Raw genomic sequence first — 18,171 nt, 5'->3', positions numbered from 1 at the left:
CTAACCCTAACCCTAAGCTGAGCCCCGAGGGGAGGTCAGTGGCAGTGCAGAGCCCCAAATGAAGATGATTGACTGGAAGGGGGGTCACTAATCTAGAGGTGACCTCCCCCCTCAGCCCATGGATAATTGTATGTAGGTGAAATTCACCCCATGTGGAGGGCCTTACACAAGGGCCCCTGCCTGTCCTGTGTCCCGCCTAGGCAGAGGAATCTCTTCACCCCACGCAGCAGTTTACAAGTGCACAGTCCTGATTCCTCTGTCTTCCCCCTTCTGTCCACCCTTAGGCCTGTGTCGTTTGGGTGGGATATGGGCCTGTTTTCATGGGCACTCTTACTGTGCCTCATGCACCTTTGATTAGGGGCAGTTTGGGGTCCCCGCACTAGTGCTGACATCAGCCAATGTGCAGAGCGGGGGGAGAATTCCAGGTGCACCAGGTGCACAGAGAAACAGCAAGAATAACATGATTGATGAGTGTTCCCAGGGCACAAACAACCGACATCTTCAACCTGAGCCATCGGGACCAACCCTACAGAGACAGAAAAGCGGCACCATTGCGCCAACAGGTCCCCGAGGCGAGAAGATGGGGCTCGAATGCACACCAGTGTTATTCCCCACGTCTCTGCTTCCCAGAAAGAAGGGGGAGTTTAGGAAGAAATGCAAAAATGTCCAAAGGCCATTCCTGTCCCCTGGGCACAGAGTGCCTAACTGCCCTGGCTGCTTTCACACATACCACAGGAAATATCTTATTTCAACAGCATAACAGCAAATGGATTTTCCTTTGTTCTCTCACCTTACATATGGACCTGCTGTGTCCAATGGCCACCGTGCCCCGTATTGGGGACCCATATTGCTGCACCTCTCTGGAGGTGCTGACCGCCCAACTTCTCAACATCAAACTCAGGGACACTAAATAACTAGTTCCCTTTAACCAGCTTATCCTGTGCGCACGGTAGGAAAATCGGTGTTGCAAGGACAGGCCCCAGCATTGTATGCTGAGGGTGATACATGAATTTACCAGGGCTTGATCAAGTATCAGGCACCGTGTTAAAGACACAGTCACACAGCCCTTGCTAGACGCTCTAGTTCGTCACTCTCCTCTGTGAGCTCAGGGCTGGGATCTGGAGCCCACTCGCAGTTGAATTCCCCAGTCCCTTAGGAAAAGGGGAAGGTGCAAATGAGGCTATTCATCTCCCCTGCTTAAAACCCCCCAATCCCCAGACCCTGAAGCTCTGGCACTGGGAAGCTGCAGCCGAGTGGGTTCCAGCAGTAAAATAGTTATTTACCCTTTCCCCAACTACACAAACCAGGGGTCAACAGATGAAATTAATAGGGGTCTGAAACTCTAATGAGGATCCCAGCGCCCTGTGCCTGGCGCTGCACAGACACACAGGACGGGACAGTCTGACTCCTGTACCCGGAGCCCTAAAGCGAGTCACTCAGATCACAGGCAGCAGCAGTGTGTGTCTCTTATAAAGCGGGGACATGCAAATGAGGGAGACACTTTCCTCTTTAAATCTGTGCCTCCCTCTGCCCAGGCTGCACCCGGAGACACAATCCGCAGCCCCTGGGTCTGTGCAGTGACCAGCCAGTCCCTGAGAACTTTCCCCTCCAGCACCAGGGAAAATGGGATTTTTGCTCCTTGTGATTTTCGCTGTAGCCGCTTTGGAAGGTATTTTCCTGCTCTGAATAACGGGCAGTGTCAAGAATCTTGTGTTATCGCTCTTTTTTATACCGATATTAATGGCCTGTCTTTATTCCCAGGTGTCCGGTCCCAGGCGCTGGTGGAGTCCGGAGGGGATGTGAAAAAGCCCGGAGACTCTCTCCGCCTCTCCTGCAAAGCCTCCGGCTTCACCTTCAGCAGCTACGATATGAGCTGGGTCCGACAGGCTCCCGGCAAGGGGCTGGAATGGGTCGCTATTATATACCCCGGTGGTAGTAGTACATATTACCTTGATTCAGTGAAAGGCCGATTCACCATCTCCAGGGATGATCCCAAGAGTGAGCTGTATCTGCAACTGACCGGCCTGAAGCCCGAGGACACCGCCCGCTATTACTGTGCGGGAGACACAGTGACACGAAACCGGTTTGTGACCCTACAAAAACCCAGGCTGCGGAACCGCCCTTCTCCCGGCAGCCGCGCGGGGGCAGCAGTGACACACACACCGCTCCGGGCTCACACAGGAGACCCGGCACCCGGGTGAATGTAACACAAACCTCCCGGCAGTTTTAACCCTTCCGTTCCCGGGCAGCGTGTCTCCCCTTCCTGCCCAGAGCCCCGCTGGGTACAGAGATCCCCTCGCTTCACTGTGAACCCCAATCCGGAGTGAGTCCTGTTCTGAGTCGCTCTCCCCTCGCTGACCTGGCGCGTTGGCTCCCCCGGGGCCCGTCTCGGTATCAGACTCACAGGACAGCGTCTGTCAGTATAAACGGGACAAGCGCATTGGGGTTCGCATCAGACCCAACGGATGGAGCGAATTGCTCCTGGGGCCAAATCCTCCGCTGGTGTAAAGTTACCGCAGCTGCTTTCACTAGACTCGAGTTACTCCTGATTTACACTAACTGGACCACAAGACCTTACACCACAAGTCCCACTAGACTTAAAGATGAGTGGATCTTTAAAAACATTGTCATCAAATAAAATCCAGATAAGGTCACACCCCCAACGCAAAACTGATGCAGGAAGCGGTGTCCCAGACCTTGCTGGATGCATCATGGGCTATTCCCATTCTTGGTTCTGTTTACTACAGCTTCTAACCCACTAGTAGACGTGTTAGTGTGTAACAGAAATGGCTTGTCAAAATCACGTTTGACTAAAACAGGATGTTTCTTTGTAAGGTTCATTATGGAAGTAACAAGGTGATTGGATTTCTCTAAAAGCCAATGTAAAGTTTGGTTAGACCAATAGTGGGTTGGATCTGCTCCTGCAGCCCATATTTCCTGTATGTCTCATGTGATCTTGCCATAAGCTAATTAAAATAGCTAATTTATTTATACAAGTTCTGGCAAATGTTTGGAACCCAATTACTATCAAGTCAGTGTAGCCATTGTTATATCAAGTCAATTGTAGATCTAGTTGTGTAGATACACAACTAGTATGATACACAGAGGAGACAGTGGAAGCATTTATCATGAGACCGAGACTGACCCGTGTAGGAAATTGGGAATCATGGGTAGACTATTGTATTCAGAATCAGGATCAATCTGGAGATGTGGGTACGGAGGATGGAATATTGGGGCTGCCTTACCTTAATGGTGTGGGGCTCATTGTGGATTTAGCCAATGGCTTCCTATGGGCAAACAGTGAATAGGCAGCAGAAACTTCCACACACACACACCCTCCACCCATTAATGCTGCACGTATGTGCGGCCATAAAGGCCCCGGAAGGAGGGCAAGCAGAAGAAGGAGACCCATAGGTGGAGAAGGCTCCCAGGATATGGGCCGAAAATAAATTAAAATGTGGAATAATTGACACTGAGGCTTTAATCCGAGGACCTGACCCCCCTCCACAGTGCCAGTACAAGTATCCTTTAGAAGCAGAGGAACAAATAACTTCTACCATTGAAAGCTTGTTAGAACAGGGTGTTATTGTGGAAATGGCTAGTACTAATAATGCCCCAATGTGTCCTGTACTAAAAGTGGCTGGGAAGACCTGGCGAATGTCAGTGGATTTTAGAGCATTAAACGCAGTAACCTCCTGCCCCTGCCCCGGGGGGGGGGCCAAGTACCAGAAGTGGTTTCTGCAGTAGCAGCAGGGGCACAGTGGTTCTCAGTAACAGACTTAGGGTGTGTCTACACTATGAGATTAGGTCAATTTAATAGAAGTTGATTTTTAGAAACCGACTGATACAGTCAATTGTGTGTGTCCCCACTAAGCACATTAAGTCGGCGGTGTGTGTCCACAGTACCGAGGCTAGTGTTGACTTCCGCAAGGTTGCGCTGTGGTAGCTATCCCACAGTTCCCACTGGAATTCTGCGCTCCCAATGCCTGATGTGGCAAAAACATTGTTGTGGGTGGTTCTGGGTACATGTTGCCAGGCACTTCCTCCTCCCAACCCCATGAAAGCAACAGGAAAAAATAGTATCTCACCTTTTTTCCTGGGTTACCTGTGCAGACGACACAGCACGGCAAGCATGGTGCCCACTCAGCTCACTGTCACCGGACGTCTCCTGGGTGCTGCTGGCAGACCCAGTACTGCAGTGTCACATAGCAGCAGCTTCTTGCCCTTGCAAGTTGACAAAGACAATTCTCAGTCCTATTGTACCATCTGCTGCTGTCAGGGGTGCTTCTGGCCAGCCTTGGTGAGGTCGGCTGGGGGCGCCTGGGCAGACATGGGTGCTCCTGGCCAGCCTTGGTGAGGTCGGCTGGGGGCGCCTGGGCAGACATGGGTGCTCCTGGCCAGCCTTGGGGAGGTCGGCTGGGGGCGCCTGGGCAGACAGGGGTGCTCCTGGCCAGCCTTGGGGAGGTCGGCTGGGGGCGCCTGGGCAGACATGGGTGCTCCTGGCTAGCCTCGATAAGGTCAGTCGGGGGTGCCTGGACAAAAGTGAGAATGACTTCAGGTCATTCTCTCTTTAAGTTTTGTCTCATGGAGATTCAGTCCTGCCTGGAATATCATGGCAGCTGGAGGCTTCTCCCTCAGGCTGCTCTCCCAGTCGGCAGCACCGCACGGTGGCACCTACCCCAGCCTGTCCCTTGCCCCCATGGCTCAGGAAGCCTGGACAGTAGTAAGGAGCAGTCCAGCTATAGGCTGAGCAAGTGCAGAATGGTGGTTCACTCTACTTCCCTGTAAGCCAACCGCCCTCCCCTCCCCCCTTTGATTCCACTTGCAGAGGCAATAAAGTCAGTGTTGTTTCAAATTCATGCATTCTTTAGTGCTTCATTACACAAATGGGGGTGGGGATAACTGCCAAGGTAGCTCGGGAAGGATGGGGGAGGAGGGAAGCAACGAGTGGCGTTGTTGCAGGGATACCCCCTAGAATAGCATGCAGCTCATCATTTCTGCGGGATGTCTGGGGTTCTGATCCGGAGGGGCCATTTGCATCTGTGGTTCTTTAGTAAGCTTGCCTGATAGTCCAGGCAGGACTGAATCTCTGTTAGATGAAATTTAAAGAGAGAATGACCTTAAGTCATTCCCATTTTTGTCCAGGCGCCCCTGACCGACCTCTGCAAGGCCAGCCAGGAGCACCATGGGATGATGGTGACAGCTATCATTCCAATTGTACCGTCTGCTGTCAGCAAGGGGATGCTGCTGTGTAGCACTGCTGTACCACATCTGCCAGCAGCATCCAGTAGACACAGGGTGACAGTGAAAAAAGGTGAGAATCTTTTGTTTCTCATTGCTTTCGGGGGGGGGGGGGGCGGTACCTGACTACATGTACCCAAAACCACCCATGACAATGTTTTTGATGCATCAGGCATTGGGAGATAACCCAGAATTGTGCGGGAACTGTGGGATAGCTACAGTCATCAGTTGCCCCTCCCTCCGTGAGAGCAACGGCAGACAATCGTTTCTCACCTTTTTTCTGCGTAGATGTCATAGTGCGTCAAACATGGAGCCTGTTCAGCTCACAGCCGAAGTTTTGACTATTGTAAACACCTCACACATTATCCAGCAGGGTGTGCAGTACCTGCAAAAGCTGGTGAGGAAGCGACGACGGCGCGATTCCTATACTGATTAGGACATGGACACAGACATTCCTAGGTGCACGGCACGTGGCTATTCGGGGATCATGGTGGCATTGGGCCAGGTTCATGCCATTGAACGCCGATTCTGGGCCTGGGAAACAAGCACAGACTGGTGCGATCGCATAGTGTTGCAGGTCTGGGATGACTTCCAGTGGCTGCGAAGCTTTCATATGCTTAGGGCCACTTTCATGGAACTCTGTGACTTGCTGTCTCCTGCCCTGAAGCACAAAGACACCGGAATGAGAGCAGCCCTCACAGTTGAGAAGAGAGTGGCCATAGCACCATGGAAGCTTGCAATGCCCGACAGCTACCGGTCAGTCGGGTATCAGGTTGCGGAGGGGGAATCTACTGTGAGGGCTGCAGTGCTGCAAATAGTCCACACAATCAAAGAGCTGCTGATAACAAGAGTAGTGACTCTAGGAAATATGCAGACCATTGTGGATGGCTTTAATGCGCTGGGGTTCTCTAACGGCAGTGGGGCGACAGACAGAATGCACATCCCTATCTTGGCCCCAGCACACCGTGGTGGCCAGTACATAAACCACAAGGATACTTTTCAATGGTGCTGCAAGCACTGGTGGATCACAAGGGACATTTCACCGACATCAACGTGGGACGCCTGGGAAAGGTGCATGACACTCGCTTCTTCAGGAACACTGGTCTGTTTGAACAGCTGCAGGAAGGGACTTACTTCCCAGACCAGAAAATTACTGTTGGGGATGTTGTAATGCCTATAGTTATCCTGAGTGACCCAGCCTACCCCTTAATGATATGGCTCCTGAAGCCATACACGGGCACCCTGGACAGTAGTAAGGAGCAGTTCAACTACAGGCTGAGCAAATCAGGGGTGGCTCTAGGCATTTTGCCACCCCAAGCACGGCAGGCAGGCTGCCTTCGGCCGCTTGCCTGCACAGGGTCCTCCAAAACCGCAGGACTAGTGGATCCTCCGCTGGCAAGCCGCCAAGGGCAACCCACCTGCCCCCCCCGCGGCACTGGCAGAGCGCCCCCCGCGGCTTGCCGCCTCAAGCACGTGCTTGGAGCGCTGGGGCCTGGACTGGAGCAAAAGCAGAATGGTGGTGGAGTGTGCTTTTGGACATTTGAAAGGGCGCTGGAGCAGTTTACTGACTCAGTTAGACCTCAGCACAACCAATATTCCAGCTGTAATTCCTGCTTGTTGTGTGCTCTGCTCCACAATATCTGTGAGAGTTAGGGAGAGACATTTATGGCAGGGTGGGAGGTTAAGGCAACTTGCCTGGCTGCCAGTTTCGCACAGCCAGACAACAGGGAGATCAGAAGAGCACAGCAGGGCAAGCAGGGCATCAGAGAAGCTATGAAAGACAGTTTCATGACTGGCCAGGGTATGGTGTGATAGTTGCGTTTGTTTCTCTTGAAGTCACCCTCCCTTTCTATATATAAAAGGAAATAAAGTCACAATTGTTTAAAAAACATTCTGTATTATTTGTTGTCCAACACATTGAGAGAAATCCGAAGGTAGACCGGGGCAAAGGGGGTATTGGGTTACGGGGGTGGAGGAAGAGGGAAGGACAAGTCCAGAAGCCAAATCAAAAGTTCGCATAATCCAGCTTTTTGCTGCTTGGACGATCCTCTGGGGTTGAGTGTGTGGGTCCCCGTAGCCTCCACCCTCGTGTTCTTGGGCGTCTGGGTGAGGAGGCTGTGCAACTTGGGAAGGAGGGAGGGCGGTTATACAGCGGCTGCAGTGGCAGTCTGTGGTCTTGCTGCCTTTTCTGCATTAGATCCACCATACAGTTCAGCATGTCAGTTTGCTCCCCCATGAGCTTGACCGTAGCATCCTGCCTGCTCTCATCACACATGTCCATCCTCTCTTTGTGTTCCTATAATGCTTTGCAGGACTCCGCAATTGTTTGCCTCCATGCATTCAGCTGGGCACTATAAGTGCGAGAGGACTGCATGAGCTCAGCAAATATGTGGTCCCGAGTTTGTTTTTTCTGCCTTCTAATCTGGGCCAGCCTCTGGGACGGAGTAGATAGGGGCCGTGTTGAAACATTTGCACCTGCGGGAGGAGAAAAAGAGAGGTTAGTATTTTAAAAGGTACACTTCAGAGAACAAAGGGGACACTCCCTCTCAGTGAAACAGGCAATTCATAGTACACAGCACATGTTCTTTCTGTACAAGTTAGCATTTTGCCTCTTATACTGAAGTGCCTGCCACTTTGGTGTGAGTAACCCATCACACACAGTCGAGCAAAAGAATTCAGCTTGCAGGGAGCCATGGTAAGTCCTAGGGACACACGGGGTTCTGCTTCTTCTGCATTCATTTCAATGCTTTCAAACTGTCGGGCCCCCTTTCCCATAGTAAGCAACGCCTGGTGGGTTTGCCATATAAAAAGAGGGCCTGCGGGCTCTCAGGATGATCACTTCACATACATCCCCTTCCCCCCTGCACCCACCATGCTCCGATGAGGCTCATAGCAGGGATGAGCTGTCATAGTATAATTCCCAAATCTGGACCTTAGCGTCCAGGATATGGGTACTAGCATAAAGTTCTCTAAGCTTAATTACCAGCTTAGATTCTGCAGCGCTGCCACCAATCAGGAATTTTTAGGGCCTGATACCCTCTGGTTCCCCCAAAACCTTCCCAGGGGACCCCAAGACCCAGATTCCTTGAGTCTCACCACAAAGGGAAATAAACCATTCCCTCCCACCTCTTTACCTCCTCCCAGATCTTTCCTGCCTGGGTACACTAGGAGATACCGACAGTCAATTCCTTGAAACACAACACAGAGATCAAGTTTCTCTCTCCCCCTCACCCAGAGGCAATACAGATTCAAGCTACCTGAATCTAACACAAAGAGGAAATTTACCTTTCCCTCCTCCCCACCAATTCCCTGGTATATACAGACTCAATTTCTTTGAGCCTTAATTAGAAGAGAAAAATCAACAGGTCTTACAAGCAAAACTTTTAATAAAAAAGAAAGAAAAAAAAGTAAAAGGTTTATCTCTGCACTTTAGATGGTAAACAGTTACAGGGTCTTTCAACTTATAAACAATAGAAATAAACTTTCTCCAGCAGAAACACAATTTAAGCTACTTCCAGCAAGTACACATATGCAAATTGAAAAAAAACAAATTAAAAGACTATGACCGCCTTTTCTTACTTACAGTTCTGAATAGATAAGAGACTGTAGCAGGGAGATTGGCAGAAACCTGGTTGCACCTCTAGCCCCATCCAGGACCCAGAGAGAACAAAGCCAAACCCAAAACCCACAAACAAAGGCTTCCCTCCACGAGATTTGAAAGTATCTTGTCTCCTGATTGGTCCTCTGGTCAAGTGTTTGCAGGTCACTGTTTGTTAAGCCTTTATAGGTGAAAGAGACATTAACCCTTAGCTATCAGTTTATGACACGCCCTCCAAATCGCAGACAGTGGGGAACCTCACTGGCGGGGATTTTTTCCTATAATTTTAGAATAAACAGATTAATACAAAACATGTACCTTTACATATACTACTAAGTATGTAAACTACAAGACTTTTTACATTTTAAGGACAAATTTTAACCAGTGGATTTTGGGAAACTTTTATGAGAGAGTGCATTAGCTACTTTGTTAGAAGCTTCTGAAATGTGTTGAATTTTAAAATTAAAATTTTGGAGAGCTAAACTTTATCGAAGCATTTTTTTGTTGTTTTTCTTGGCAGTATGAAGCCACTTTAGCGCAGCATGGTCAGTTTGTAGCTGGAACCGCCGTCTCCAAATGCATGGGCTTAGCTTTTTTAGGGCGTACACAATTGCATAGCATTCCTTTTCACTGACTGACCAGCGACTTTCCCTCTCAGACAGTTTTTTGCTGAGAAACACAACAGGATGGAAGTTGTGATCCGGTTTTTTCTACATAAGAACTGCTCCTATACCACTCTTAGATGCATCTGTGGTTAGTAGGAATGGCTTGTTAAAGTCCGGGGCCCTTAGCACAGGGTCTGACATGAGCATTGCCTTAAGCTGGGTAAAGGCCTTTTGACACTTATTAGTTCACTTGACTGCGTTCGGTTGGGTTTTTTTGGTTAGGTCGGTCAGTGGGGCAGCGATTTAGCTGCAGTGTGGTACAAATCGCCTGTAATAACTGGTCAAGTCTAAGAAGGATTGGACCTGTTTCTTGGACTTTGGGACAGGCCACTTTTGGATAGCATCCACCTTGGCCTGTAGGGGGTTTATGGTTTTTTGACCCACCTAGTGTTCCAGGTAAGTTACTTTGTTTTGGCCTATTTGACACTTTTTGGCCTTAACAGTTAGTTCGGCCTGCCTGATGTGCTCAAAGACCTTTTTCAGGTGTTCTAGGTGTTCGGGCCAGGAGTCAGAAAAAATGGCCACATTATGGAGGTAGGCAACTGCATATTCGCCCAGTTCTGCTACTAAACCATCTACCAGCCCTTGGAAGGTGACGGGTGCATTTCGCAGCCTGAAAGGAAGCACATTAAATTCATACACCCCCACATGGGTGATGAATGCTGACCTTTCCTTGGCAGGTTTATCTAGCGGTACTTGCCAGTACCCCTTGGTTAAGTCTATTGTAGAGATGAACTGGGCACATCCCAACTTTTTTAATAGCTTATTGGTGCATGGCATTGGATAGTTGTCTGGACAAGTTACCGCATTTAGCTTACGGTAGTCCATGCAAAAGCGTATTTCCCCATCTGGTTTGGGTACCAGAACCACTGGAGATGCCCATGCACTGGTAGATGAGCGGATTATACCTATCTGTAGCATGTTCTGGATCTCCCGTTTTATAGCAGTTTGGGCTTCAGGAGACACTCGGTAGGGTGGTGTTCTAATGAGGTGCGCATTACCTGTGTCAAAGGAGTGGTATGCCCGTTCAGTCCGTCCTGGGGAGGCTGAGAAAAATGGGGCGAAGCTAGTGCACAGGTTCTTGATTTGTTGCCGCTGCAGGTATTCCAGGGTGGTTGAGAGGTTCACCTCTTTCACACCACCATTTTTTTATTTTGTAGTAGACACCATCAGGCCACTCAGCGTCATCTCCTTCCTGGACTGTAAACTGACAAACCTGTAAGTCTCTGGAATAAAAAGGCTTGAGAGAATTAACATGGTACACTCTGGGCTTTAGGGAGGAATTGGGAAATGCTATGAGGTAGTTAACAACTCCCAGGCGCTCTTGGACCGTGAATGGCCCTTCCCATGATGCTTCCATCTTATGGGCCTGTTGTGCCTTCAAGACCATAACATGGTCTCTTACCTTGAAGGAACGCTTTCTGGTATGTCTGTCATACCAGGCCTTTTGCTTTTTTTGAGCATTTTTTAGGTTTTCTTTAGCAAGGGCTAAAGAGTGTCGGAGGATGTTTTGTAGGTTGCTTACAAAGTCTAGAATGTTAGTCCCTGGAGAGGGCGTAAACCCCTCCCATTGCTGTTCACCAACTGTAATGGCCCCTTAACCTCGTGACCATACACATGTTCAAACGGTGAGAACCCTAAACTGGGATGTGGTACAGCCCTGTAGGCAAAAAGTAACTGCTGCAACACTAGGTCCCAGTCATTGGAGTGTTCATTGACGAATTTACGTATCATGGCCCCCAAAGTTCCATTAAATCTTTTCACCAGGCCATTGGTTTGATGGTGGTACGGGTTGGCAGCCAAGTGATTCACCCCATGAGTTTCCCACAGTTTTTTCATGGTCCCTGCCAGGAAATTAGATCCTGAATCTGTAAGGATGTCGGAGGGCCAACCTACCCTGGCAAAAATGTCTGTTAGGGCCAGGCACACAGCTTTAGCTCTGGTGTTGCCTAGAGCTACTGCTTCCGGCCATCGGGTAGCAAAGTCCACGAAAGTTAGTACGTACTGCTTTCCTTTGGGTGTCTTTTTTGGGAAAGGACCCAGAATATTCACAGCTACTTGCTGAAATGGGACCTTAATTATGGGGAGTGGTTGGAGAGGGGCCTTGACCTGTTCTTGGGGTTTTCCCACTCTTTGGCACACCTCACAAGACCGGACATACTTGGCAACATCCTTGCCCATCCCCTCCCAGTGGAAGGACTTCCCCAACCGGTCCTTTGTTTTGTTCACCCCAGCATGGCCACTAGGATGATCATGGGCTAAGCTTAAGATCTTTTCCTGGTACTTGGCTGGAACCACTAACTGTTTTTGAGGATGCCAGTCTTCCTGGTGCCCACCAGAAAGAGTCTCCTTGTATAAAAGTCCTTGATCTACAACAAACCGGGATCGATTAGAAGAGCTGAGAGGTGGTGGGGTGCTCCGTGCCGCCGCCCAAGCTTTCTGAAGGCTGTCATCTGCTTCCTGCTCAGTCTGGAACTGTTCCCTTGAGGCTGGAGACACCAGTTCTTTCTTAGACTGTGGACTTGGGCTTGGTCCCTCTGGAAGCGATGTAGGTGATGGGGTTGTTTCCGTTGCTGGTGAACCGCTCTCCGCTGGTGCACTAGGGGGTATTTCAGGCTCTGGCTGAGCCTTTTGGGTATGGCTGTCTGCTGCTTCTGCCAGTTCTGGCTCGCTGGCGCCCTCTGATGTTGGGGTTGAAGATTGGTTTGCAAGCACTGTCGTCTGTGCTGGCACCTGTTCTGGTGCTGGTTGCTTTTCCAGTTCCTGGTCTGGGACTGGAGTCACTGTGGCTGTTTCCATTGCTGGCATGGGATCCGGGTTCACTACCTCTGTCTAGGTTTCTTGTAAGACAGACAGGGCCTCTGTGGACGGTTCAGGAACAGGGATGGGTCTGGAAGCTTGCCTGGTTTGGCTATGTGTAACCATTTTCACTTTTTTGGCCCGCTTCAGCTGGCTGGCCAAATCTTCCCCCAGTAGCATGGGGATGGAATAATTGTCATAGACTGCAAAAGTCCACATTCCTGACCAGCCTTTGTACTGGACAGGCAGTTCAGCTGTAGCCAAGTCTACAGCTTATGACATGAAGGGGTAAATTGGCACTTGGGCCTTTGGGTTGATGAATTTGGGGTTGATGAAGGATTGGTGGATAGCTGACACTTGTGCCCCTGTGTCTCTCCATGCAGTACCCTTTTTTTTTGCCCACTCTCAAAGTTTCCCTTCGCTCCAAGGATATTTGAGAGCAATCAGGGCCTGGGGATCTTTGGTGTGATGGTGATGTAATGAACTGCACTCGGTTGGGGTTCTTTGGGCAGTTGGTCTTTATATGTCCCGGTTCATTACACTTAAAGCATCTTCCAGCTGACTGGTCACTGGGTCGAGGTGGGTTACTGGAGACTGGTGAGGTGGAAGAATAGGGCGTCTGTGGCTTTTCTTGGGTTGTCTGTGGGGTCTTGTGCTGCCCTCGGTTATAGGGTTTATTGTCGGTGTGCCCCCTGGGATATTCGCTCCCCTTGACAATAGCTTTTTTCTTTTCTGCCACTTCCATCCATTTGGCTCCAATCTCCCCCGCCTTGATTACCTTTTTGGGCTTTCCATCTAGGATGTACCTTTCTATTTCCTTAGGAACACCATCTAAGAACTGCTCCATTTGTATCAGGAGGTGCAGCTCATCCAGATTGTTAACCTTTGTTTCTGATATCCAGGCTTCATAATTCTTTGCAATGTGGTAGGTGTGTCGGGGGAAATGACACATTTGGTTTCCATTTTAGGGCTCTGAACCACCGATGGGCATGTTCAGGTGTTATCCCCATTCGGTATCTTGCCTTGGTTTGAAAAAGTTTATAATCGTTCATTTTCTCCTTAGGCATTTCAGCCGCCACCTCTGCTAAGGGTCCACTGAGCAGTGGCCTCAATTCTACTATGTACTGGTCTTCAGAGATGCTGTACCCAAGGCAGGCTCTTTCAAAATTTTCTAAGAAGGCCTCAGTGTCATCACCTGCCTCATAGGTGGGAAATTTCTTGTGCTGCGGAACAATTATAGGCAAAGGGTTGTTAGGATTGGCTGGGTTCTGTTGCTTAGCCTTTTCTAACTCCAGGGCCTGCTGGTAGGTCTCCCTCTGGAGTTCCAGCTGTCTTTGGTGGTCTGCATCTTTGGCTGCTTGCTCTCTTTTGTAGGCTGCCTCTCTGTCTTCTTGTTCTCTTATGTGGGCCACCTCTCTTTCTTTTTCTCTTAGCTCCATCTCATTTTGTTTTATTTTTAGTTCTTGCATTTTTTTTTCCATATCTTGCTTGTGCTCTGTCTTTGATTTGTACCTCTGCATGCAGTCTTGCTTGCTCCTGTTTCAGGGCATCCTTGGTAGTCATGGTTCCTGCTTTCTTGGGTTGGGGTGCCCTCTGCTGGTTTACTGTCTGAATTACTGTTCCTCTGCTACCTGTTCTGTTGCTAAGCAACAGAGTCTTTCTAACAAGCCTTCCCGAATAAAACTAGAACAAAAGGAAACCTTTCATTTGCATGTGTGTTCTGCTGATGTAGTTGACTCACAGCTGGAGTTCTATGGTCTAACAAAAGACCCCTGTTAAACTTAATGGCCCTTGCCTGAAGCCATATCTATGCACAGCCAGACCGAAGCAAGGGGAAAAAAATTCTTTGGTTGCAGTTTAAAAAAATAAACCCCTTCCCTCTGCTTATAACCAGCTAGCAGAGAAGCAAATTAATAATCTTACTGGCTTTTGGATTCATATCTTTCCCATACACTGCCACCATGTCATAGTATAATTACCAAATCTGGACCTTAGCGTCCAGGATATGGGTATTAGCATAAAGTTCTCTAAACTTAATTACCAGCTTAGATTCTGCAGCGCTGCCACCAATCAGGAATTTTTAGGGCCTGATACCCTCTGGTCCCCCCAAAACCTTCCCAGGGGACCCCAAGACCCAGATTCCTTGAGTCTCACCACAAAGAGAAATAAACCATTCCCTCCCACCTCTTCACCTCCTCCAAGACCTTTCCTGCCTGGGTACACTAGGAGATACCGTCAGTCAATTCTTTGAAACACAACACAGAGAGATCAAGTTTCTCTCTCCCCCTCACCCAGAGGCAATACAGATTCAAGCTGCCTGAATCTAACACAAAGAGGAAATTTACCTTTCCCTCCTCCCCACCAATTCCCTGGTATATACAGACTCAATTTCTTTGAGCCTTAATTAGGAGAGAAAAATCAACAAGTTTTAAAAGCAAAACTTTTAATAAAAAAGAAAGAAAAAAAGTAAAAGGTTTATCTCTGCACTTTAGATGGTAAACAGTTACAGGGTCTTTCAACTTATAAACAATAGAAAGAAACTTTCTCCAGCAGAAACACAAATAAGCTACTTCCAGCAAGTACACATATGCAAATTGAAAAAAAACAAATTAAAAGACTATGACCGCCTTTTCTTACTTACAATTCTGAATAGATAAGAGACTGTAGCAGGGAGATTGGCAGAAACCTGGTTGCACCTCTAGCCCCATCCAGGACCCAAAGAGAACAAAGCCAAACCCAAAACCCACAAACAAAGGCTTCCCTCCACGAGATTTGAAAGTATCTTGTCTCCTGATTGGTCCTCTGGTCAGGAGTTTGCAGGTCACTGTTTGTTAACTCTTTATAGGTGAAAGAGACATTAACCCTTAGCTATCTGTTTATGACATGGCCACTGTCGGCAGTCAGGATACTGGGCTAGAGGGACCTTTGGTGTGACCCAGCGTGGCCGTTGTTATGCTCTTAAGGTGAGCAATCAATAAGGAATTTTGTCTCTAAAAATTGTAGAGAAATCTGCAGAAATTATTCTTTGAGTGAAGTTCTACTCTTCTCCTTTGTTCAGGTAACGCTTTCCCACTACACCCACCTCCGGGCGCCTGAGTTTGCTGAGGGCTGAGGTCCAAGAGGTGTGCTGTAAAGAGGAGGAGACGCAAATTCAATGGTTAATGTGACTCATTTTCCCCCTTTGATTAAAATTCCCTGCTTCAATGTACCATTGCCTTGTTTTCTTCCTTGTCCCCCAGGGGCCCACTAGCAGGTGCTTCTGACCCAGTTGGGGCCAGCGCTGAGGAAGGCCGGAGAGTGCCATACGCTGCAATGTGCCACTAACGGGTTCACTCTGAGCAGCGCCTGGATGTGTTGGTTCAGACGGGAGCCAGGGAAGGGGCCGGGGTGGCTGGCCAGGTACTATGATCCCTCCATCTGCAGATACGCCTCTTCCATCCAGGGGAGATCTGCAGCCTGCAAGGACAGCACCACTTTCTCCTTGCACATTGTAACGAACTAGGAATGTTCTTAATGTTTGCTCTGAATGCTGTGTTAGTGCCTCAGTGTCCCCATGGCAGTTCTTAAGTATCTGAAAGAGCAAAGGGCCAGTGCACCTAAATGCCTGGCACTCTGTCTCCTAGCAACTGATGGCCTGGGCCCCTCCTCTGCAAAGGTGCCAGCTGAAGGTGTTGGAGACAAAGGGATCAAGTGACCTCCTGGCCCGGGAAAGGAGCTGAGCAGAGGAGGAGGGGCTGGGAGGGGTTGTTAGTCTGGAGCTGGCTGAGGTCGAGGAGTGAAGGGCAGATGTGAGGGGTCTGGCTCACTGCCCCCCAGGATGGACCCGGCTGAGAGGTCCGGTTCGCTGTATCTACAAGCTCTGTTTCAGACCCTGTTCCTGTCATCAAATAAATCTCTGTTTTACTGGCTGGCTGAGTCATGTCTGACTGCGAAGTGGGGGTGCAGGACCCTGTGGCTTCCCCAGGACCCTGCTGGGGTGGACTCGCTGTGGGAAGCGCACGGAGGGGCAGAGGATGCTGAACGCTCCAAGGAGAGACCCAGGAGGTGAAGCCGTGTGAGCTTCTTGCCCTGAACAAGTCTGCTCCAAGGGAAAGGAGGCTCCCCAAAGTCCTGACTGGCTTGGTGGGGAGCAGTTCCAGAGCATCTCCCGGGGACTCTGTGACAACTGGTGGCAGCACTGGGATGTACTGCACCCCGTGAATGGCACTGCTTGCAGTAAGTGACTGGGGAGCAGTAAAACGAAGGAGGGATAATGAGGACCAGGCATGCTGAAGGCTCAGAGAGGGACGGTTTCAGGGGGCAGTTAACCTCTGGGAGTGTGTGACCAGCGAGAAGGACTGTTGGAGTAATGGGGTCCCCCTGAGGACTGCAGCGAGCAGTCTCAGGGGCGGAGGAGCTTACCGCTCGACCCTGGGAGAGAGAAGGATTTTTGCAGTAGCAGGGTTCCCCTGGGGATTGCAGGAGCAGTCCCAGGGATGGAGGAGTCTGCAGCTCGACCCTGGCAAAGAGGTGGTGATCACAAGAAGGGCTGGCACACCAGGGGTTCTTCCTGGAAACCATGAGGGAGCCAAGAGCACACAGGCCTGTGAGTCCAAAGCCACTTGGGAATGGTGAAGTGATGGCCTATCACCATCTCCTTGAGAAGGACATTGTGATCCTGTGCACAAAGAGAGGGTTACGCATGGGGAAATTCACCAAGGCACAGTTAATCGTGCAGTTGGAGGAGAAGGACCGCTCTGAGGAGCAGATTCCTGGCCCAGATGGGGCTACAAGAGGATCTGAGAGCAGCTGGAACATCAGCCAGGCATCCCCGGGAGTCTGGTCCCCAATCAGACAAGGGTCTTCACAATTGGGTTCCCCATCAGGAGATTGGAGACGGATGGGATGGGAGCAGAGCCCGAGAGAGCGAGAGGACCGTGAGAGAGAGCAAGAGCCCGAGGAAAAGCTGCAGGAGAAGCAGCAGCAGGGTGGACTGGTGATGGTGGAGCAGAGAGACATAGGGGGCTGCCCAGGGGTCAGTGGGGAAACACGCCTGCAGGGGCGAGACCCTGGGACAGAGAGAACTGTGGTGGTGCAGCCCCAGATGCTGAGGGACTGTGGGACCTGGATGAAGTTCCCTGGGGTGAAGCCCCTCGCCCTGCCTATGGCCCAGATCCCTGTGCAGACCCAGAAGGGGTCGGGCTGGCTGGTAGTTCGGGTTCTCCAGGATATCGGCTGGGAGGCCCTGTTGGGGGGTGACTGTCTCCCCATGGGAGAGGATCCAGGCCCCACTCCTGTAACGGTCGAGGGTTTGAATTCAAATCCAGGGAACCAATTGGCTAGGATGGAAATGGTCAGTGAATATGCAAATGACCTGGCTGGCAAGGGGGAGGGGCTGCTGGGCTCAGGACACCTGCCTACCTGTAACCAGCCCCCTGGGGCTGAGTGGGAGGGAGAGATGCTCCCCGCCCCCCTGCACACCGGAGAGGGGGCTCACACTGGCTCTGATGCTGTGACCAGAGCAGAGAGCTCGCTGCCTGGCCCCACTGGGACAGCAAGGGCAGCGCTGAGCACGGGAGGAGCTGAGATCCCAGCTGAGTGGGGGGACACCCAGGCAGGGCAGGTCGGCTGCCAAACAGGTTTGCCTGGTCCAGACGTGCCGCTGGGAAGTGATTACACAGCAGGGAGGGAGCTATCAGGGACAGGGCTCAGGGGGGCTGTGACCCCAGGCCCAGCCAGCGAGAGGGAACAGATTCCACTCCCTGCCCCAGCTGCTGAATCCCAGACCGAGCTGCAGAAGGATCCCTCCTTGGAGAAGCTGAGGGAACTTATTGGCCACAGTGCTGCAGACCCCCTTGGGGAAGGCTGCAGGGACAGAGTCCTGCAGGA

At 50.4% G+C, this 18,171-nt stretch overlaps 1 gene segment (V, D, J or C); it reads left to right on the top strand.

Annotated features, from left to right (window-relative positions):
• The first annotated feature begins 1,547 nt into the window (after window positions 1-1,547).
• LOC115642210 lies at window positions 1,548-2,201 on the top strand. The segment is given in 2 exon segments: window positions 1,548-1,669; window positions 1,762-2,201. Coding segments are annotated over 2 exon segments (486 nt in total).
• Window positions 2,202-18,171: the final 15,970 nt, after the last annotated feature.

Source organism: Gopherus evgoodei, unplaced genomic scaffold, assembly GCF_007399415.2.
Source record: "Gopherus evgoodei ecotype Sinaloan lineage unplaced genomic scaffold, rGopEvg1_v1.p scaffold_39_arrow_ctg1, whole genome shotgun sequence".
Taxonomy (NCBI): Eukaryota; Metazoa; Chordata; order Testudines; family Testudinidae; genus Gopherus; species Gopherus evgoodei.
The sequence above is the reverse complement of the archived record's forward strand: the minus strand, read 5'-3'. Positions and strand labels throughout refer to the sequence as shown.